Source organism: Manis pentadactyla, chromosome 18 (genome assembly GCF_030020395.1).
Source record: "Manis pentadactyla isolate mManPen7 chromosome 18, mManPen7.hap1, whole genome shotgun sequence".
Lineage (NCBI taxonomy): Eukaryota > Metazoa > Chordata > Mammalia > Pholidota > Manidae > Manis > Manis pentadactyla.
The window spans coordinates 24,800,383-24,824,413 of NC_080036.1; the positions used below are offsets into that span (position 1 = coordinate 24,800,383).

At 42.3% G+C, this 24,031-nt stretch overlaps 1 protein-coding gene across 19 annotated transcripts in view; it reads left to right on the top strand.

Moving 5' to 3' along the window:
- Nucleotides 1-24,031, top strand: part of AGBL1 (AGBL carboxypeptidase 1) — an 834,111-nt gene that overhangs the window by 146,582 nt on the left and 663,498 nt on the right. For all 19 annotated transcript variants that reach the window (XR_008994688.1, XR_008994687.1, XM_057494793.1 and 16 more), the window contains exons 14-17: nucleotides 1,160-1,308; nucleotides 2,554-2,641; nucleotides 9,988-10,132; nucleotides 21,322-21,475. Coding sequence is in view for 17 of the 19 variants with exons in the window: in XM_057494793.1 (XP_057350776.1) it covers nucleotides 1,160-1,308; nucleotides 2,554-2,641; nucleotides 9,988-10,132; nucleotides 21,322-21,475 (536 nt within the window). In the remaining 2 variants the exon portion in view is untranslated. The remainder of the gene's footprint in view (nucleotides 1-1,159; nucleotides 1,309-2,553; nucleotides 2,642-9,987; nucleotides 10,133-21,321; nucleotides 21,476-24,031) is intronic.

Sequence of the window (24,031 nt, forward strand, 5' to 3'; positions counted from 1 at the left end):
TGGTCAGGGTTACAGACTACAGTGGCAGAAAACACACCTATTTACAGCCAAGGAGTTTTTATGATTGATTTTGGAAGGAGGACTGGGGGCAAGCAGACAATCTGAGGGTCATAGACTTTCCAAAACTGTTCTTATGAGTGCTACGCAGAGGGTTATGCTCCATTTGGTGTATGGTGAGCTCAGTGGTTAGTGTGTGGTGCTTACTGTGACAGTGTGAGGAGTGGGACCCCATCAGTTAGTCTTGCACTGCTCTGATACCTCTTAGGCAGAGCTCTACCTTTCTATAAATCTCACTATACAATGCCATTTATCAGAGGTCCAGAGTGGGAGAGTAGGAATGGGTCAGGGCAAATATATTACCCTTTCTAGAAGAGTAACTCTAGAAGAGTGTGCCAAGGGAATGGGGCAATAATATTTTTTAATGTGAAATATACTGATAGTAATGTTAGATGAACTTTAACTGCATTTCTAATTCTGTTGCTGAAACTCAAAAAACTAATTATCTGTGAAGACTTGGTAATTGGGAGGGGGGCACACGAGAGCCTCCTTGGGCTCCAGAAATGTCCTATGTCTTGATCTGGGTAATTGTACACAGGTGTATCCAGATGAATTGATTTAAGTTCACTGAGTTGTACCCTTAAGATTTCTGCACTCTACTGTATTAAGTCAAATAAATTAAAAAAGGGGGAAATATGAGCAAACCACTTCTGCACTGGTAACCTAGGTCATGTCTGTTGCTTTGCTCTGGGTTTACATGTACTACACAACTGAATCTTTACACACAGTGCCACATGTATAGACACTATTGCCATTTTTCTGTACAAACAGACCAAGGCTCAAAAACAGTTCTAGCATCAAATAGTAATGGCATGTCCCGAAAGACGTGATTGCATTTTCTCTGGGATAGAGAACATTCACATCTTTGCAGCTGGAGAGAAAATTCCTTATAGTTTAATAAAAACATGTGCTGCAGTTGTGTAACAGACTCTGCTAATATCAAGAGGCTTCTCTCCCTTCCAGAATTCCTGCAGCCTGTGTCCAATATTGTGAGATCCTGGGTCTTAACTCCTGTCATGCGGAGCCTGACGTGTGTAGATTTGCAGGGCGGGAAGTCACCTTGCAGACGTTTAACCTTCCAGTCTGGCTGCTGGCTTTGCAGGTTTGAGTACGACTTGCTGGTGAACGCGGATGTGAACAGTGCCCAGCACCAGCAGTGGTTCTACTTCCAGGTGAGCAGAATGAAGGCTGCGGTCCCTTACCGCTTCAACGTCATCAACTGCGAGAAGGCCAACAGCCAGTTTAATTACGGTAGGGGCTCTCGGGGAGCAGAGACTTTTCTGACTAACTCCGGGACTCCTGTCGCCCTGGGCATGTTTGGAGTACTACCAGAGGCCCTGCTGGGGTTCCCAAAGGGTTTGACATGTTTTGGCTGCCAGGTATGGAGAGACAGAGGCCAGCCTATGGCAAACTGCTACTCCGGGGGACCTGGGAATCCCCCCTCCGCCGTGGATTGCTAATGCCACATATAACATACTGCTGCTTCCCGACCACCGCCTCGCCCCGGCTCCACCTTGAACTTCTGAAGGTCAGTGAGCCTTTATCCCTCCTCCTTTGCTGCTTCTCCTCATCTCCTAAATCTCACGCTAGCAAATGTATTGATCTGTTTGTCACAAACAGGAGAACAGCACGATCCAATTGGACCACACTGATTTACGCTCGAAAACACTGGAGAAAGCTTAAATTCTCCCCGAATACCTGTGGCCATTTTGGAGGAGAAACATGAGGGATAAAGACTGACTAGCAGCCCATATTTATTTTGGGCATTTGTAGGGATGGGAGAGTCTGTGTGCTGTGGCGGCTCATATACTAATTTTTTGAGTGGCTTTGACTAAGGAATAAATGTTCTCATATCTCCAGGTCTGAGCACAAGATACTGCCTCTATTATGTGTCGACTGAAATAGGCTCCTACTGGCACAGAAAGAGAGAAAATAGAAGCCCTAACTCTTATATTTGCTTTGTGTGGCTGCTGCAACGAACTCACAAAGGTGGTGACTTAGAACAAGGCAAATTTATTCTCTTACATTTCCGGAGTCCACACGTCCAATGTCAGTCTCACCGGGCTCAAGTCCAGGTGTTGGAAAGGCCGTGCTCCCTCTGGAGATTTCAGAGGACTTTCTGCTTCCTTTTCTTTTCCAGCTTTTACAGCTACGTTCCTTGTATTCTGTGGCTCGTGGTCCCTTCCGCCCTCTTTCAAAGCCAGCAGTGTAGCATCTTCCAATTTGCTTCAGATGTACTTCATTCACATTGTTTCTCCTCTGTAGTCAAGGCTCTTATAAGGACATTTGTGACTGCATTTAGGGCCCAACAGGGCAATCCCCCCATCTCAAAATCCTTAATTCAATCGTATCTACAATGTCTCTTTTGCCATATATGGTTAATATTCACAGGTTCCTGAGATTAAGATATCACCGAGGGCCCTGATTCAGCCAACCACTCCCCTCTTTCCTGTTTCTCTCTCCCCAGGGGATTAACCCTGCCTTTATTTTGTGTAGGGATGCAGCCAACTCTGTATTCTGTGAAGGAGGCTCTTCTTGGCAGACCCACCTGGATGCGGATAGGCTATGAAATCTGTTACTACAAGTAAGTTAGAGTCTTGTAAACTTCCTTTCCTCCATTCTTGTCTTTTCTCTCAACATCCTGCTTTTCCATGTTGATCTTCTAAACCTCAGCATTCTGTGCTTATCTGCTAGACTTATTATCAGAGCCTGAGGAGTCAATGCCCTGTCTTTCGGAAGCATACGAATGTTAAAGGGAGCCCACATTAGCCCCCAAGAAATATATTTTGATTTTCTGAAAAGTCATCAATTCTTCTTTAAATGCACTAAAACATTCAGACCTTGTTGACATTAGGAGTCACACAGATTCAGCTGGTGATTGATGCATTAAAGCTTTAGCTCTTTACCTGTTTCCATTTGTCCCTTGTGAGCGAGAAGTTAAAGATATTCTGGCCTATTCTTATCCATCCTTTACTTCAGTTTTCCAAAGTAGATGAGAGTCAGTATGTGACAGATACACTGCAATAACCATTCCTCCTAGTAAGATGATTTTTTGGAAAAAAATAAAAGAGGGAGAGATAAATTCACCAATTTATTTTGTAAAGTTGTAATGAAATTTAAGTTGTCCATATATTTTGATAAAAGAAACGGATTCCAGACTATGAATCACTTATTTGTGCATTTTCTTTTGTTGGAAAATAAAACACAAATTTACAAGAAAGAAAAAAGGATAGGAATTATTAGGACAGGTAGAAATTATGTATTTAGTTATAAGCTCGTTGCTAGTTTCTTATAAAACATTCTAGTTTCTTATCAGACATTCTAGAGATAAGGATTGTTATCAATATCAAAAGGAAAGAGAGCATGTATGCTTATGCCTCTTGGGTTTTGAGAGTGTAAGGATAGAACATTGATAGGAAAGCTCACAAATCTTGTTGCTCTATCAGACAAAGAGGCAAAAATCACTATACAGATAAGGATGGTCTACAAAACACCAGGCTGGGTTGACTAACAGTTTGTAATAAAAGAGTTGGCAGTCTTTAGTCCTTGATGTATTAAGACACAGACTTGGCTAGTGTTTTCATTATAGAACAATAGCAAATATTGTTCTTTAGAACAATAGCAAACTATGACAATTTCATTGGTTTTTCCATTCACCTATAGGGCGATTACTCTCTGGCCCACTGACATAGAGACTCTCAGGATCTTTTTATGGTCCAAAGAGACTTAGACTGAAAATCATCTTAGGTGATAGAGGCCAGGGAAAAATAATGAAAGCTGAAATTGGACTTTGGTATGTCAAGAATAACTTTAAGTGTCCTCTAAAAAAAATGTGAAAGACCCATCTTGCAGCTGGCTTGGTCTGGAGCCTACTAAGAGATTAGGCAGACATAACCTTGGGCGTCCTGTCTCAGAGGAGGGGGTACAGCTCTCGCTGGAGGCATCTCCCCTTGGAGGTGGGGAATGAGGAGCAGGCTTAAGAGGACCAAGCACCTGCCAAGAGGGGAAGGAAGAAGCCACACACCTAGAGGCAGAGGCTTGGCGTAAGGAGAGCCAACGTGAAATATTAATAGCTTTTAGATTCATTAATAAGACAATTGCTATGTGATTAGAGAGCAACAGAGGAGTAACATGGAAACCATGAATGTGTAATGTAATTCATTTTTCTTGCTCCAGTCATGAATACAACAGAGATGAATGGATATGATCGCTACATTGTAATGTAGTTTGTTGTACAAATTATTCACCACATCGTGTTAACATATTTCCAGCAGGGTGATCTAACAACAGGTTAGGTACGTGTATCTCTATCCAGCCACAAATCAGAATGCCTCTTGCTACTGTAGAATGCCTTAGATTATGCAATATATTTCTCCCTTTTTACCCACCATAATTTTTTGAGGTGATCAACTTCAGACAATTTCTTTGCTTCATCTTTTTCTTCTTGCTGGTATATTAAATCGGGAGAACTTTACCTCCTTATTTTTTTCTCTAAATGTCACTAGACATTCAAAAGTTCTATTTCTATTATGCTGTTAAATTCCTAGATTTTTTGCTCTATTCTAAATGGGGGTGCCGGTACTTGTGGAGAAGATTGTGAGCCAGGTGCCTGGGTGTGTATTAGGTAATTTCAAAAACATCTGCTTAACTTCCCAGATCTCACTTATTTTTACAAAAACATGTGCTTAACTTCCCAGATCTCACTTATTTTTACACAAATTCTTGAGAAAGAGCTAGTTTTAAGGGTAGGGGGTAGGCCATGTTCATTCTTTCACTTCCTTGGTGGCTTGTGCTTGAAGTTTAATATTTTCATCAATTTATAGCTTCTAAGCAGAATTAAAAAAAACACTAATAATTTCTATTTAGAAGTTTAGTTTAATTTAGATAATATAACCTGTAAATCCACTTGAGGATCCTTCTGTAAGCTAAACTACCTCCCCAGAATCTAAAAGCAAGAAAATTGGAAGGCTCCCATATAGCAGTCAATACCTAACAATTTGACGTGAAAACTGGGGTCTTAAAATTTAATGCATTTTTCATAATCTAGTCCTGGAAAACAAACAGAAGAATGCATTTAAAATTGCTGTACCATAACCTAGTTTGTTGTATAATTATCCATCCTGTTAGGTTGACTTGGACTGCATAAGGGCAGTGCTGCCGAGCTTCATAGTAAACTGCAGACAGCTTAATTTCTCACTTACTACCTACATCATAATGCATTCAAGAAGAAATTCTAATATTATCTCCTGTGTTCTGTAGATCCATCTTGCCCCTCCCGCAGAGCACTGCCTCCCCTTCCATCCCACCCCCTTCTCCCACCCACCTTGCAGACCATGAGGCCAGAAAATAAAAAAGTCATCCTCGAGAGAGAAGAACATAAATGGGCAGACTCATTTTACCGTGCCTCTCATAAAAGTAAGCAAGGACAGTTTTAGTTTCCGCTTTATTTACTTTCCTGCAGCCTGCTTCTCCCTCTAACGTACATGCCTCACACCTTTTCAAATTCTCTCCCAGCTCTGGTCTAAAGTGATTTCGGCGCTGAAGGGCAGAGGGAGGGGAGCTGCTGCTCAGAGTGGCCATGTAACACACAGCGGCTCATCTCCTCTGACATTTATCTCCGTTGGTGAGAGGAGACGGAACCGCTCACTCATGAAGACGAATGTCATACAAGAGCTCTGCCATCATGCATCCTTCTGAGGGATCTCAGGAGAGAGATTTGGTGTTAGACAGAATATTAGAGATGCTGCAGATGCAGGGAAGCCTGGTGACTTGGCTTAGATCCTGCTAAGCGAAATGATGCACCCTTGTTAAACAGAGCCATCATCGTTGTAAGATTTTCTGATTCACTCTTTATCTTGGCATTTGCTTATTTCCTGCACACACAGAAAAAAAAAATGACTTCCTAGCATATTTTTAAGTGCAAATGGAAATGGATTGAGTTCATAACTATGAATTTGTTTCTTTGCTCCTTGCTTCATTGAAGGCTTTATGATTATAAAAGTGCAGATCCTTCCAAGGATAAATGACTCAGAGAATGGAAAATCAAAGAGGAGCTTTTTCATTATGGAAGGGCTGGATCTATCCAACCCTGGGTCATTGTTGACCCAGGGTGACCTATCTGGGATCTGGCAAATCTGGGAGCATGCTTGATTTTCCCCAGGCTTCTTCCAGCTAGAGGTTCATGGAATTAAACTTCTATCACTCATGAATGGTATGACCTTGGGCAAACTTTTGCAACCCCTCTCAATCTCAGATTTCCCAGCTGTAAAAGGCAGATAATAATAGTATCTAACTGATAGAACTGTTCTGAAGATTAAGTGAGATGAACAATTGGGAAGCTTAGAATAGTAATTGTTCAATGAATGTGAACAATTATTAATGATTAGGAGAAACAACTTGATGGCACCAAATACCAGTGACATAAGGAATCAGCGTGAGATGGGCCATGTTCACTAGCTCTTTTCTGGATCACTTTACATCCTTCCTGCTATTTTAGACTTTAAGTTTATAAGCAACCCTGTTTTATGAAGACCCAAACTTCAAATTCTTACTTATTCATTTGGACCAAAAGACCTGTTGTCCTTTCATCCATTCCTAACAGGTGATATAAGGAAAAAAATTCTTGGTTTTGGGGTAAGCCCACACCCGGGGTTAAATCCTGATGATTATATTTGTTGTGTGGAGTTGCTAAGACAGTAAACATCTGTGATCCTAAATTTTCCCATCTGTAAAGTATATGTAATAATACTTACTTTGAAAGGATATCAATAGGATTGGATCTAAAATGCATTACACATCCTAATTATTACTCCTGGAGTCTTAGGCCCTTTTATTCTAATAGCAGCTAAGGTCCATTTATTCTGATAGCTCCATTTAACTTAGTAGCTGCAATGTCCAGGTTCTATGTCAACCATGAAGATACACAAATGCATAAGCATCATCTCTGCCGTAAAGTGTAGCAGTAGGGGAAAGTCACAGTGTGATAAGAAATATGCAAAAGGGCAGATATCAGGGAAGTCTTCCTGAAAGAGGAAACAATTGAGTTGAGTCTTCCAGGAAGAAGAGTTGGCTGAATGAGGAAGAAAGAAAGGAAAAATAAGGGAATCACTTAAAATATAAAGGTTGAATGTTACTGCCTTACAAACATCCCTCAATTTGTTCACATCCTCATTGGGGGAAAAAAAAATTACTTGTTGATGGGATCTCACTTTGTCACAGACAAGCTGAATTGTAGCAAGCTAGTTGTTTCACTTGAGATTCATCAAACATTTCACTCTGAGGACCTGATCCTGGGAAAGTCTGAAAGTTTATGAAGAGGAAAGTTTCCCTAGAAGTAGAGTCGTGTCCTGGATCCTTCTGCTGCAACACTGCCATCAGGAGACTCGAGTGGGGAAGCCTGACCATTGCTTTTAGTTTCAGCTGGAGTTCAGACCCCAGGCTAGGGCTGTAACTGAATCTTCTTTAGCTGAAACGCATCCTAAATGAGGTGATGCCCATTTTTCTGAAATTCTAGCAGTCCGCAACCATCCTGGAGAAGACTGGCTTCTCAGTGAGGAGCTTTTAGTCTTGGCCACGAGAATCTGGCCCACCGAGCTACTGCAGGTTTGTGTTGGAGGTGCAAGAAGGTAGATTTCATAAAGCCAAAACTGCCAACTGAATTCCCTGTGTGTCCCTGAAATTACTAGAATCTGGACGGACCTGCAGAAGCTCAAAAGCTAAGAATTATCCTATTTTATTTTTGTTCCCCTTTCTCTGTAGCCACCCCCATCTTGGAGTCCAGGTTTGGTTTGAATGGCAGAAAGACAATAGCTCTGGGGATTTTACATTCTCACCATCTTTTTCTTGCTCTCCGGTGGCTGGTGGGAAAAGGTTGAGTTCGCTTAGGGTGAATTTGCTTGTGCTGTGACTTCAGTGAACCTAGTAGAGTGGGAAACGTAAAAGGAAGCAAGGCTTGTGTCCAGCGAGAGCACCCTCACAGGCGCTCAGGGAGATCTAGTATTCTTGAAGAAAGATGCAGGTTGTGTTTCACTGTTTGTAGGTGAAGAGCTTGGGGATGGAGAGGTACTAGATGTGTGTTTCCACCTGCCTTTACCTTCACGAATATGTATATGTGGTTTGTGTGTGTAGGCATGTGTTTACACGCCCACTGATGTGTGCTTATAGGTGATGCACTCTTCTACAATTTGGTTGTTGAAATTTTGATCATTTTGACTGGCTCATTTCATTTCATGTGGCTCTTCCATTGGAGAGAGGTGTGCTTGACTAGCACCTGTGGTTCAGGTAGGTACAAACGGAATGTGCGTTTGCAGCGGAACCTTTGAGTGAAATCAGAAGGAGAATAAAAGGTAGGGCATATGTGGCTGGCATGCTTTCTGAGCTGCACCTGCTTTCTTATATTCTTCCTAGTCATCAGAACATTAGCTAGACATAGTACAGAACCATCCCAGTTGGGTATCAAGAGACATATGGTACTATGGTAAGACACTTTTTGAAGTTTCTATTCCTGTCCTAACAAAGGAAATACATCCTATTAATGTGATACTGACAAGCTGAATGGCATGAGTCACTCCAGGTACCCTTCTTTCCCCAGAATGACCAAGGCTTTAGGTGCCATATAGGCAGAAACTGAGGCAAGAGAAATGTGTCTGGTCATAGTCCATGGCACTACCAGTGTCTCTTATTCCCATTCCTAGCTTTATAAATATTGAAAAACCACAGAACTGCAGGAAACAAGAAAGTAGATTTTCTGTTTCTTTCTTTATTGCTTTCTTGATTTTTGTTTTGCTTTGGTTGGGGGTGGCATGACAGTAGCAAAGAGACAGAAAAGAAGAATCTGTGTTTTTATATTTTGCAAGAACACACAGAATCATTTTCTGCTATTTCTTCTCTCTCTCCACCCTCTCCCCCAGCAAAGCCCCAAAGAACAACAGACAAGTAAGCCAACATTGTAAATGTTCAAAGGTGGAATTACATCTTTTGGTGTCAGGGTGTATTTTGCATTATAATGCAGCCTTGATGGTAACATTTCTCAGGAAAGCCTGCACAGCTGTCTCCGCATCAGCAGGCAAGGCGTGAGTGTGTCTGGCAGCGTGTGGGGAAAATATTGCTCGGAATGTACTTCTGGGTGCAATTTGCTTTGATACTGTTCTCTGAAGTATCGAAATTGGTTCTTCATCTTTGACAAAGGAAAATATGCACTCTCAAGCTCTAAGGAGCCAGACCACATTCGGGGTGATAAATGTATTCCTTTGGGAGGAAAGTATCATGTAGTGGAAAGAACAAAGACAGACAGACCTGGGTTCCAGTCCTGTCCTGATCACTTACTGGCCTTGCAATCTTAGACACATCCTTTTTCCTAAGTTTTTGTTTCTCCATCCACACAATGGTTTGTTGCAGTGTTAACAGAAGACGACATATGTTACATCTCAAGTTGGATGCATGTATCAATATATAGTAGTGATTGCTTGAGTTGGAACTCAGTAGATAGGATTGATGAGTAATAAACCCACTTGGCAGGGGTAAAGGAAGGGCATAGCTGTGCTCCAGGAGATCTGGGCAGAGGCAGAGGTTGGGGAAAACCAAAACTGGGTGATAAAGTATATGCCTGCAATAGAATTCCAGGTAAAACAGAATTGTTCACAGTTTCCTTTATTTTCTGTAGGCTTCTTTTTCAGACATAGCAAAGAAAGGCTCGTGGCATATATGCCACAATTAGGATGCAGAGGAACCAGCCTACACACTGCTGAAATGGCTCATGCCCTGGCAGGAAGCTCACTTGTCCATTTCTAGGTTTTCTACGTTTCACCCGCAAGGAGTTTTGAGGGAAGAACGTTGTGCTGATATCACACAAGAGGCTTATAGCGTCTAGGATCCTAAAGGACCATTTACCCACTTCTCCCTCATGCTGCTTCCTTCTCCTCTCTCTTCTAGGAATCACTACCGCCAGGGCGCGGCTGCCACCGGGGGAGCATCTGGGAAGTGTTATTACAGCCTCACCTTTGCTGTCACCTTCCCGCATGATGGGGACGTCTGCTACCTAGCCTACCACTATCCCTACACCTACACAGCCCTCCTGGTAATTCCTCTTTCCAGTGTTACCCCAGCAGGACCAAAGGGGCTCTTTGAGGTTTGCCTGGAAACCTTCCGGAGACCCTGACACCTGGTGGGGGGGCCGCATCCTTCCTGAGGAAGCCACGGTTCGTGGTCACTGACTTGGTGGCTTTCTGTTTACCCCGTCTCCTTACCTGGACAGAACACAAGGCTGAGGTCAGGACCAGTGACATGCTGAAGGCTCAAGTGGCATACAGAGCTCCTCATTGGCTGGTTGAGTGGAGGAGCTGGGGGCATTTCTTAAATAAGGGCTGTGTCTTGAAGATGCTCTCACATTAAGCATGAAGGAGTCGAACTGGAGTGAGACTGTCAGGTTGAAATGGAATAAAACCGTAAGGTGGTCTGAGATGCAAATTTAAAGCACACTGACCACGGAAGGGAGGGGAGCAGAAGGCAGGAAGATGAAGCCGAGTGAATCTCCAAGCCAGTGAGCAAGCCGCCACTTTCAGACTTGCCAGGGGGGGGTCATGGCTGTGGGCTGGGGCTGGAGGAGGATCCCACGGACAAGGAGAGTGGAAGAATAAAACCCTGAATCTCTGAAATGAGGGCTGCCACCTTTTAATGAGAGGAGTGTAGTATAAGCCAGTCTAAACTTGAAGTTAGCACTTCCATGTTCTATCAGGCCCTGCAAAACTCTCATGAGACAAATTTGAGCAAACCATGTGAGCTTTGCAGTTTTCTGTCATTTAGAAAAGTTGGCAAACTCTCCCTTTCCCTGGCCATTTCATGCCTATCCTGAGGAGTGATAAGCCAAAGTATCTTCTATAAAGCACTTTCATCTTCTGTGTTAATGCAAAATGTTATTAGCGTATTTATAATAATGTGTGTGTCTGTCTATATGAGTGTGTATATCACTTAACCTGAAGGATGAGCATTTTCATTTTAAGCCTATGATAAGGAGTTGGAAAAGATACTAACCAAGAACATTTTTGCTTTCAAAAGGAAAGTTCAGGTATAAATGAAAATTTTTTCCATTGAGAAGACATCTCTTAAAGCACTTGGCTAACTGCTTCATGGAAGTGTGTTTGCCCTTTTCTCCATACGTTGTGCTGCCCGAAGAAAGATTTTTACTGTTTTCCATGTTGCAAAAGGTATACAACTAGTATTGTTTGTGTATCTCTCTTAGAGATTTCAAGAAGGTAGTTGAAGAAATGTGCATTCCAAGCTATGCTGTAATAAGCCAGGTTGGTTATAAAGCACGTGGGTGCCTTTCAGGACCCAGAGCAGGCAAGATTCACGATCCGTTTAACAGCTGGTTTTGTTGTCTCACCTGTGAAACTGCATGTGAAAAATCTTCCAGGGAAGGGGATTCCTCTGTGAAGGTGTGTTTGCCTTTCCCATTGTGGGACTGTTCCATGGGCTCAGGCACTGTTCTTTTCACTTGCTAGAATAGCTTTGACCCTGCTGATATTCTCATTTGCAGTGGGTATAGAAACTTTAGGATGCAAAGGGGTTTGGGAAATTGACCAATTCACCTTAATCACTTACAGATGCAAAAACTGAGGCCCAGAAATCCCACGTCTAGCTGGGGGCCAAGCAGGGAATGGGGCACTGGCCTTTGATCTCTATTTTGGTACCCTTTCTGCCTTCCTGTAGAAGAAGTGTAGAAGAAATTCAGAAGTTCTGCTCTGGGGTCTCATCAGCGTCCTTACTTGCTGCGACATACGATAGCTACCACAACGGCAGTCCACTTCTATAGGTGTGTCACCATGACGTGTGATTATATAACCTCTGATGGTTGAGCTGAAGTCATCAACTCCTGGTTTTTATCTCTAATGCTGAGCGCCATGGATGTGGTTCGGCTGGGCAGTGGTGTTCCCCAAACACAGTCCCGCTCTGATCCCAAGAAGCTCTAATAGGTTCTTGTGAGGTGCCTGTAGGCTGGTTCAAGTCTGAAACTCATTCAGTTTGGCCTTGACTGCATCTGGCTTCCTAATTTGAGTTCCAGACTTTCAATCAGCTTGTAGACACCTCACTGGGAGCCATCAGAGCATTCTGGGGTGAGAATGGTACAGTGTTTGGGGAAACAGTGCTGTCCTCATCTGAATCGCATCCATGGTGCTCAGCCTTACAGATAAGAACCATGAGTTGATGACTTGAACTCAACCATCAGAGGTTATATAATCACACGTCTCGATGACTCCATATACCTATAAAAGTGGGTTGCAGTTCTGGGAGCTATTACATGTCAGAGCTGATGCCTGAGATCTGCTGATCTTCGGTGATCTTGTCAGACCAAAACACATGGTCCAAGGTGTACAGTCAACAAATAGCTCTGGAGCCAGTGAGATGAATGCGGAGGAAATTTTATCTTCAGAGGGGACAAAAGCACAAGAGAAGAGGACCTTTCTCCCTCCACCCCCAGTCCCTTGGTCTCGAGGAGAGACGTGTCTGGTTTAAATTGATTACTGGCTTGTTACTTAGCCTATTGACTGTGAATTGCTTCCCATTGGGGAAGTGTGAGCAGAGTTAATGACCAGAAGAGACAGGAAATAGGGTAACTTTGCATTTCTCCTAAATGTGTAGGACAGAGTAAGAATGTCAACTTGTTACTTGAAAGTGAAAAATGTATACACTCAATCTTAGGAGTTACATATTCAATAACTGGTCTTTGTCCTCTCTAGATTTAAGACAATAATTGACTATGACTTTTCTTAAAAACCTCTTCCTCCCATCATGAGCAGAATGAGCACATTCTTTAATGCACACTAGTCATTTTTATTTTTGGACATGTCCTAAGCAGAAATACTTTTTCTTCCAACAGATCAGTGATAAATTGAATGTGAATGATACCTCAAGGGCAGAATTAACTGTATGTTACTTGGGGATTATGCTGAGGGGTGGAAAACGCATATCTGTGTGGAGTTCACAATTTGTAAATCTCTCATAATATGGATTATGCCTAATAATTACAGACATTTTTATAGTAAGGACATGTGTGTTGGATGCTTTTCAACATGAATGGAATTTTGCAACTTTAGAGAGTTTATTATTTGCTTATAGTAAGAGATTTTGTATTTGGTTCTTTCCAAATGATATCTTCCAGATGCTTGCCAGGAACCTGTTGGGTAATTGTCCAAATTAGAGTATTAAAATAAAACTAAAATAAAGAAATGCAATATTATTGTCATGTAGCAAGCTGTGGGAGTTTTATTTTAATCATCCATCTCAAGCTGTCAATAATTGGAATGGTTGTTCAAGTGTTGTTAGCAATCCTTTTTTAAGTGCTTGGATTGTGTTATGGGTTACCCCTTATGTAGCGAGTAGTATTCATTGAAAATGGGGTCCCTGGAGAGTTTCTGATGGACATAGAAAATGGGGTCTTACTGAGGACTTACCACTGTATGAGTTGGTGAGAGACAAGAAAAGTGATCTTAAGTAGGATCCATATGTTGAATGAGCTTAAGGCACAGAAGGGGCAGGGCAGGGTTTTTCACCAGACATATGTACCTTTGTGGTAGATGCTAGAACCATTGTCTTTAGGGATGAAATGGAGTGTAGTGTAGGGACAAAAATGGAGAGGGAGAGAAAACCGAAGTAGAATGCCCTGTGCACAATCTGTTCTAAAGCACCCAGACTAAAGGAAGAGATTAAAATGAGTCAAATGGGAAATGGGAACTTATGCATGGTAGATGAAAGATGCCATGAGCAAGTCATGCGTCAGTGCTGGCAGGTAGTCAGTAGGCAAAGACCTATCCTCCTGTGGGCCACACAAAGAACAGGCACCCGTAAAAGGTCCTGACATCGAGGAGGTGAACCGGAAAGGCCGTTTGGAAGGAGCTGACATGTGCATGACCGCGGAAGCCATCAACCACAAGGCCCCCTGGATTCAGGGTCTTGAGCACTATGTAAGAACAAATCCTGGAGTCAGACGGGCCTGGGTTTGAGTGTCAGCTCTGCGTCTTCTTGCTGTGTGGCCATGGGCAAAGGTTTTACTTCTCAGTGCCTCAGTTGTCTGGTCTATAAAATTGGAAACATTAAAGCAAACCCTACACGGGTTGTTAGAAGATTTAATCGATAAATGGAAAGTGTTCACCAAGTGTCTACATCTAGTAAGCAACCATTAGCACTTTTATTCTTCCTTTGATGGTGAAGTGTGATCATTTTCTCCATCAGGCTGATTGGAAGATACACATCCCATCATTTATAGTAAAATTAAAATTATGGGAAAAAGCCCAAATCAAGGACCCAAAAGAAATAAATGCAAAAGCTAGCGATGCTCGTCTTGGGGTGGTTGATTATAATCATTTCTTTCTTACTCTCTTCTCCGAATCATCGGCAATACAGCTTCATTTATTTTTAATGGAAAAAAGATATTAAAATATTCTTTCCTTTCTAATCGGCACATCTGTGAGTGAAGACCTAGAGGCAATCATTTCTCTCACTTCTTAAAGTAAGCCTGTTTAACGTGGGGAGAGTGGTACAGTTTGCGAAAGCTTACTCGAACCCACTTACAGCATATTTTGTTGCTTCTGTTTCGCTTAAAGGTGTCATCTGTTCTTCTCTTGTAACGAGAAACCTTCGATTCAATGGTGAGTGTATTTAAGTGACAACAAGAACGAGGCCACGCACAAATGAAGTAGCCCATCTCCTCCGGGGTGAGCTTTCTTCTGGATTAGGGAGACGGACAGTGTAGTAGTTTAGAGGATGACGATAAGAAACGAGCGATTCCCGAGTGCATAGTGCATCTCACTTTATCAGCAGCTATCAGCAGGGTGCCCTGCTGGGGTCAAGTGGAAGCCTTTCATGAGAATTTTCAGGGTGTACCTGATAAAGCAGACAGGACAGGAGACCCCTGCGGCGAGGCACGGATGGTGCTGCACGTTAAGTCATCAGCCTGATGCCTTTCATGGGTAGGTAGCATTTTCTTTCAAGAAGATAACCTCTCTGGGGTTTTTCCATAATTGCCTTGAGCTCATTCCCGTTTTTGTAAAGAAGCCCACCCCCCATGGCTTCTGTAGGGCTGTAATTACTGTTGGCACTCGCTTTCAGAAGCCCTGCGCCTCCCATCAGTGATCCCAACAATATCCAATTAGACGTGGCCTTGCTGGACCTGAGATGGGGGCACTCACCTAAACATCGTTTTCAGGAGAACAATACAAAGCCATTTTTGCAAAAGGAAATTCAACACAGTTTATAACTGGCTTACTTCTGGAAGCCTTTTGTATGCTTGGACCCAGGGTAATGCCCTAAGAGTGGAGGTGTCATGTGTTTGGTGGCAGGTAGAATAGGACCAAGATTTCATGGAGATGCATCGGGTGATGGCTGCATGAGCAACTATAGTTTATAGAAAATGAGCTTAAACTGAAAGATATTAGTATTTGTTGATTTGTAATATTATTAACCATAAAAAAAATGTAACAATAAAGAAAATTAATGGAGAACTCATTGAAGAAAACTTTCGAACTTTGCTTCCTCCAGTATTTGCTGCCAGGGAGCCCACTAAGGTGACACTGTTTGGAAGGGTAGTGTTCGTGGACACAATGATGCTTTTATTTTACCTTTTTCTCTCATTGCTAACTGTGCTCGATGACCTCTGTAGACAAACCTACCTCCCAACCTGCTTCCCATAGTTGATTTGTAAAATCTAGATTTTATATTATTTTTTGAAGGTTTGACATCACACCAAGAGTTATGGCCTTTTTAAAACTCTGCGATGTCATGGACTGATGGCCAGTACTTTTCTGGAGAAGACTCTCCCAGAGCCTCCCCACCCTCCTGGAAGGGCCCTTGAAGCCATAAGGACATTTCAGACAAATGGCTCTGAGGGCCAACAGAACAAAACAGAACAAAACCCATACCAACAGCCCTCATAGAAACAATCCGGCAAAGAGTGTTTCCCACAGCATATTCTATAGCATTCTGGTGTCCCAAGCTCTTGGGAGAAAAATGGTTCAATGGTTGTATAATCCATGAAGCACTGTGTGCTACATTTTTCTCTAAGAGTTTGCAATGCATATTAAAAAATCTGAAAAGTTCTGCAGCCATGAAAATGTTCTCATTTTCTTTAGCTCAACCTGTGCCAAGTGCTTTTTGGCTACAAATTTCCCACCCCTCCACTTCATGACCACACTCCAGCACTTAGTAACATCCTGCAGAACACATTTTGGGAAATGCTGCAGGAAAAAAGTACTGCTTGCTTAGTTTGGGGGCCTGGGCTCCTCATAAGTAATTGTGAGGCCGCATCCACTCATCCGATTTCAATAATAAATAATATTGGGAGCAGCTTTTCTCCAGAAATTTATACAGTGTTTAAAACAATTTTTTCACAATCACAGAAAGAATCATCTGAATCCAGGAATAGCTTCATTCACTTAACTATGGGGCTGGCATTTCCCTTTCCTGGGATGGCTGAGGCACAGTTGGCATTCTGATGGGGGCATTTCCCTTCTTGCCTTGTGCCATCTCTCCTGTGATACCACATGGCCACTTCACCTATCAGAACTTTAATTACAGGGGTTTCATATTGATTTTTGAAGAACACGAGTTTCTCCCATGAGCTGCTTTTAGGAGGATGCTTTTCTGGCCCCGGTAGTTTAATTTTTGCTGTTTTTAAAACCATTTTTATTTAAGACTAGTTTCATTTCACTGTTGTCAGAAAATGTGGTTTGTGCAATGTCTGTTTTTTTTTTGAGAATTTAGTGAGTTTGTCTTATAGCCCTGCATGTGACTAGCTTTTGTTACAGTTCCATGGACGTTAGGGGAAAAAAGGATGTTCTCTGTAAAGACAAACCTTGTCATATAAGAACAATATTGTTCAAATACTCTGTATCGTTGTTTTTGTGCCATTGATTTATTCAAGACTGAGGTACTGTCTTAAAGTCTCCCACTCCTAGTACAATTTTTCCCCCTTCTGCCATTTCTGTTATATATTTCAGTCCTATGTTATTTGATTCTTAAGATTTATGAGTTTTATATGTTCATTGTGCATTGTGCCCTTTATAAAAATAAGACTCTTAAATCCTATTTAATGTACTTGTTCTTGAATAAGACTTTCTCCTATCTTGCTCCTGCCATGCCTGCTTTAATTTATATTCGTTTATCCTTTTAGTTTCAAATTTTCTTTTCTAAAATATTTTATAGGGGAACGCAAAACAAAGAGATAATTTAGAAATGTTTTTCATTCACATCACGTTTTCCTTCCTCTCTTTGCAAGTATCCCTTATATACAATATGCAGTGGGATTTGAAAAAAAAGAATCTGAAAGTTTTTGTCAATAAGGTTTTTAATCTGATACTTATCATAGTTTATTGTGTTACTTCTGTCATTTTGGTTTTATGCTGTTTTCCATGCTTCACTGCTTTTATTACCTTCTCGCCTCTGCCGGCTCCCTTAGGCACCATGGACTGACTGTATTTTCTTTGACTTTTACCCCCTCGGTATTTAGAATACTACTAGTGTTTCCCTTTTAGTTGTTAAAAGAACATACTTGAACCTATATTTCTCCATCAATAATAACAGCTTTAATCGATTGGTTCCCATATGATAGGCACTTCCCATACAGTATATGATAAAATTATAGTAACCATTGAATGAGGTGGGGAATGTTATTTTTATATATATTTTAAAGATAAAGTCACAAAGAGGCTAAGGACAGAATTTATATAACTTTTCCAGAATCCAGAGCTGACATGTGAACCCAGGCAGTTTGACTCAATAGCCTGCCTTCTTAGTCATCTCACTATATTGCCTTTCCATTTTCAAGAATTAAAGTATATTCCTACATCCACGTAAGTGGAAAAAGTTAATATTTTATTTTACTTCATTTTTTTCTCCCCATCTCTTTAATTTCATTTTAGAACCAGATGATGCCATTAAAATTTGATAATATGTGTTTTCTCCCTAAAGGATTATCTTTTATGTTTATACTATGTAGTAATTGTATGATTTAGACTTAAACCTTGTTTAACTGGGCTGACTTTTTTTATTCTTTAGTTTGATTTTGGGGCAGCTCAAGTATGTCTTCATGTTATTATTTTCAATATAGACAAGGTGATATGTCTTCTGAGCTGTTGAATCTGAGCACGTGTGGTATGTTTGCTCATGAACAAAAACTTGGCTGTGTATGGGTTTACTGGATTTATAATTCTTTCTAGATTCGAACCCTATGCAGTATTCCATTTCCTCTGGCATCTAGTGTGCAGAAGAAAGTGTGATCCAAGAGTGATTTTTTGTGTCTACATGTATATTATATATGTATAGGTTTATCTATACACACGCACACACAAATACCCACATTCACTTTTCAAAAATGACCTTAATTGTAGGGTGCAGTCTTCATTCTGCTCTCCAAGGAGCTGTGGTATTGGGCTTAGATTGGCATTAAACACGTAAGACTAGGCTTTATCCCGAACCAAAGTTACTCGTCCTTGAAAAAGGATAGAGGGCAAGCATGTGTGGGAAGGGCTTAGTGAAGGTCTCTGGACCCCGGACAGATTACTTGGTTCTGGTCCCTCTAGGGAAGTGTGTGCTCGGGAGAGACGAAGCTGATCTCAGCCTGAGAAAGCCATCAGTCCTGGGGTTTCTTCAGCTCTCATACTCAGCTAGTCCCATAGGCCCTTTGGTTAGGTGTGTGTGTGTCTGTACAGTTAGGTAGCTACCTGTCTCCGCAGGAGTACGAGACTGCCTCCCAACCTGCAGGGCAGGTGCATCTCAAAAATACCTGGCACTCATTACTCAGGGAACAATCACAAAGGAAGTACAAAGGTTTGAGCAGATATGTGGCCCTCAGACAAATTCTCATCTAGAATCTGGGATAGAATTCCTCTACTTAGTATTGGGTCAAATGCTGGCTTCCAGAAATACCACCAGAACCTTTTTCTAAAACAGACCTGAGTTTATTGCTCACCTTGGTGCGCTAGGGAGAATAACGGCCCCTCGAAGACGTCCGCCTCCGAATCCCTGGAACCTGTGAACATGTCACTTTCCGTGGCACATGGGACTTTAAAGATGTGAATGAATTAAGGATCTTATAATCATAAAAGTCCTTAAATGTGAAAGATTGAGCCAGAAGAATCAGGGCCAGCAAAGGAGATGTGATCATGAAAGCAGAGCTGGGGACGATGTGATTGTTGGCTTTGAAGGCAGAGGAAACCATGAGTCAAGGACTGCAGGCAGCTTCTAGAAGCTGGGTAAGCAAGGAAATGAATTATCCTGTGACCCGCAGAAGGAGCACAGCCCTGCTAGCACTTTGGTTTTGCCCAGGAAGACCATTTTGGCTTTTTTTACCTCTAGAACTGTAAGACAGTAACCTTGTGTTACGTCCGTACACTAAGTGTGTGGTAATTTGTTATGGCTGCAGCGGGGAACTAGTCAACTTGACAAGGGAGAATGTGGGTGTCCTGATAGTGTCTCAGAGAGGGGAGGGCAAAGCTGGAATATTGCTTGAGACTTTAAAGTCCTGTGTAAAGGCAGGTGTTTTAATGTGGGAGCTTGATTGGCATTTGGCAAAGATCATGACTTAATGATTTATGATTGGTGGACACTGTAAAGCAAGAATCTTAAGGAGAGGGGTTCAGAGGGTCAGTTGATGCTTTCTACTGAAGAGCTGATGAGATGTTCCTGGAATGCACAGTGACCTTGTCTGTAATTTCTGTTTTTCTGGGTGAGAGTTTCCCAGAATAGTAATGGTGATACAGAGAGAAGTAATAAAGTCATGTTAATGTTTGCAGTAGGTTGTGTGGTGGTAGATGTTTTGGGGTCTCAACTGTAAGGGGGCTGTGACTCAGGGCCAGACCTTCAGGTCACCCCGACGCTGCAGGAAAGGCTACAGAATCGTGTAGTAATCTTTTCCTTCCTTCAGACTTTTTCCTTGCAACTCAAATATTTAAGAGCACAAGCAGGTTTATTCTATTTCTGGAGGCATTTGGAAGAGAATCCATTTCCTTGCCTTTTCCAGATCTTAGAAGACACCACAATTCCTTGGCTTTTGCACTCCATCCTCCATCCAAAGCCAGCAATGGCAGGCTGAATTATTCCCAGGTGCCCTCTCTCTGGGTCTCTGTGGCTGTGGAAAGTTCTCTGCTTTCAAGCACTTGTGATGAGATTGGCAGGCCAGTCTCCCCATCTCAAGTAGATCTTACTCTTAGACATATCTGCAAAGTCCTTTTTGCCATGTAAGGTAACATTCACAATTCTGAAGATTAGGGCATGAACATCTTTCGGGGAACCATTATTCTACCTGTCATTATCTGTAGTAAATCATTTTCACAAGTAAACAGTTCTGCCTTTTGAGCGCACTGTTCCCGTAACTCGTGACTATTCTATAAATATTTTCATAGAATTCATGTTTATTTCATTTGTCTAGCAGCCTTGTTATTTGTCAACAACAAGGTGCACAATTAGCCCTTGGCTCTGTTAATACCTACTTGATGGTGTGGAAGACTTGAGTCCTTCAGCTGGTAGGGTGATGTTTGTGCCCTGATGTTCTTGTGCTGAAGAGGAACAGCCCTTTCTCTGGTTATTAAAGTCACTGTGTCACTGTTGTCCGGGTCTCCAGTGGGGTTGGGAGGAAATCTCTTAACCTCTTTATGACTAATCCCACTGTTTGGGCTAGTGAAAATATCTTTAGTCTTAAAGATTGTTGACCAAGAGTCCTAGTTTCGATGGTTATCCCACTTCTGTATCTTCCTGTTACAAAAGAGGGTTTAAATGGGAAGGTAGGGTAGGAAAAATCAATTCCTGCTAGTTGGTTGTCTTTGCTAAGCATTTCCTCTCTTATCCTTCAATATGCTCATGATTCTCCTTATATTGCTTGGTTCTCAAGTGTGCCCAATGTGCTGCTCAGACTCCCCGTCTCATGATGCTGAGTGTCTTGCCCAGGTTCACAGTAACCACATTCTCTATATGCTACAGTGATGGGAAGGATGCTGCAAACCCCTTCTTAAGGGGCGTTTCAAGTTATTTTCAGGACAACTTGAAAATAGCTCTTCCATTACACAGACGTGTATGGGAATGACGCTTCCTGCTCAACCTTACTGAACTTCTAGCTAGGAGGAATACCTCCACTAAATGCCCAGGATTGGGCAGACTAGATTAACAGAAATGCTTTTAAACTATAAGGAGTTATATGAATATAAGCGTTGTTGCTTTTTTCTATTATGATTATTATGAAAAATATTAATAATACACACTTCTGCTTTGTCTCTTGTCCAGACTCACCTTGACACCCTGGAAAGAAGTGTGAACCCCAAGCAGGTCTACTTCCGGCAGGAGGCCCTCTGCCAGACCCTCGGAGGGAATCCATGTCCCTTGGTGACCATCACAGCTATGCCCAAGTCTAACAGCGCCGACCATCTGGAGCAGTTCCGTGAGTAGAACAAGCGTCCCCTTCTTTGAAGATGCTTTGACGTCGTGGAAGCATTCTGTCCCTTTTGGATCAGAAGCTCCATAAGGGTTGGGGACTGGTCCATCTTCATAGAAATACACCACCCCACATCTTCTTGGTAGGACATGAATGGTAAAGTTAATGTCATCCTGATGTTAAAGGGAGAAAAAAAAATCAATTGCAAACAGAGGGACATGAAATGACTGGAACTGAGAGCAGTTTACTAGGGACATTCACTTTCTCTCTGACAACAAGCCCAGGACGGGGAATCGCATTGTCCAGCCTCTGATCCAGGGGCTTTCTCACCATGCTCCTTGCCACTATGCTGCTCCCAGTGCCCGTCAAGGTTTGGAAAGGAAGGAAGGGGAGTTTTGGAGTCCGGGCTGGAGAGTCCCTTGATAATCTGAATATCATTTGGATCTGAAGGGCTGATAAGTGTGGAGGAAGCTCTAGCCAAGAACTGTAAAACCAGCCCCAAACACCCAGACATACGTGTGCTCACAGATTCCTCAACACACGCAAATGCCCTTTCAGTGTTAGAGTCCTGAGCACCAGTGTCTTACCTGTGACCCGCCAGCTTTTAAAGTTGGCTTCTAGACCTTAGGTAGGCAAGAAAAACCAAACAGCATGAGGAATGCTTTGCAATACAGAGAAGTCTGGGGATGAAAGCAAAGGCCAGGGAATAAGAATCCTGCTAATTTATCCCCAGAAGATGCAGCCTTACCCGATAAAGAGCTAACTGCACCCAGGGGACTGGTTGGTGGGCACGAAATGTAGTTTCTCACACCCCATCAGCATGTGACAATGGATGCTTAACAACCTGGCTAATCAACAACTGATTATCCCATCTGAATTAATGAGGCCCTAAAATGCTTTAATGAATAATAAGGGTTTTCCGGAAATTCTCTTATGTGTTTTGTGCATTTAAGAGCAATTTCTGTAGCTGTCACGGAGTCCTTCACTCGCAGATAGCCAGTTCTTGGAAGTTAGAGACGCTAATTCTTCCAGGCAACCTTCACGGAACAATTATTTATTTAAGAAAGTGCATCTATGTATGTCTGCGTCCTGCAGGTTCAGTTCCTAAGTAGGGTAATTACAATGTATAATTACAACCTGGACCTGTATCTGCTTTCCCATGTTTGTTTATACTGACATTGGTGCTTTGGTTAACATTGTGAGTAGAGATATCATTCTTACTCTAAGGAGAGGACTTGAAACATGGTAAAGACCCCTAAATAATTTGGCACTCTGCAGTAATTCAGCTAAAAAAAACCAAAAACACACCAGAGCTAGGATCTCTCAGTATGCTCTTACATGAACCGAAGGAGGCTGGTTTCTGCTTGCTCTGTAAGATTAGTAATAATAAATGTATATTCTCATGTATCATTTAAGTTTTCTCTCTTAAACATGTACTAATACATCAGCTGTTGTTCATCTAAAGAGGTACCCCGGGCAGGCCTAGGAGACGGCCCGTATAATAGTGAGATAAACACTGTTTTCTTTTTGGCTTAATAGACTGGCAAGTGACAGTCCTTGAGCTGGATCTCGAGGGGACCAGAGCTTTGCCCTAGGAGCAGGGACTAATTAGGGATGTCCTCATGGCTATGCCAACAGGGCCCGTGCTTTCAAGGGCTTTGCACTTTGTTTAATGCCCTTCTGTCACCATCTTCAAGTTCGTAAAAGTAGTTTTGAACAAGGGGCTGTGCATTTTTGTTTTGCAGTGGGCCCTGCCACTTCCTGGGACTAATCTAAGGTCGCATAGCCAAAAAGTGACAAAGGCTAGTACCCTTTCCAGGTCACCATCCTCGATTTTGAAGTCGTGCAAGAAGAGTTACAACCTGTTGTGCCTGTGCCCTGGAAGTCTTACTCGTCTGGCTTATGTAGCTGACTGGTGTCTTTGTTAATGGGGGTTGAATTCAGGACTCTGCTGCGGGTCACGTTTGTTCACCTGGGTTCTTGCCCCTCTGAAACAGAATTGAAAGGCAGAGACACAATAGCAAAGCAGAGTGAAAATTTTATTTGAATACACTCCAAGGGAGGAGCGGGCCAGAGTTAAGGTAGACCAAGCCCTCCATCTATTAGGGGAGGGTCTCTTCATCATGTCCTAATTGGGCAGTGCCTTGCCTCTTTGATTGACAGGGTGAGGTTATTTGACTGACAGCTCTAGTTATACACCCGTTCCTCTTGGTGCGTTTGTCTTTTCCCACAGTGCACACAGAAAAGCCCATGGTGTGCAGGGAGGTGAGGAGCAGAACCACAGTGTAAATTTTATTTTAATGTGATTATGATGAGGTGTGGTTTGGGTAGTTCTTTCCTTGAACCTATATCCCCTTCCTCAGTTGCTCATGTCTATCTTTCTATGTAACATCTCCGATTTAAGAGGAGGTGAGTGGGGCTCAGGGAGGTTAAATACCGTGGTCACTGGTGTAACAGATTTCAGATTTTCTTCGAATTTCAGGGTTCATCCACACCACCAATGTGTGGGCCCAGCCATCAGGACAGGTGCTCAGCATTACTTTCAGGCTCCAACCTGTAAGC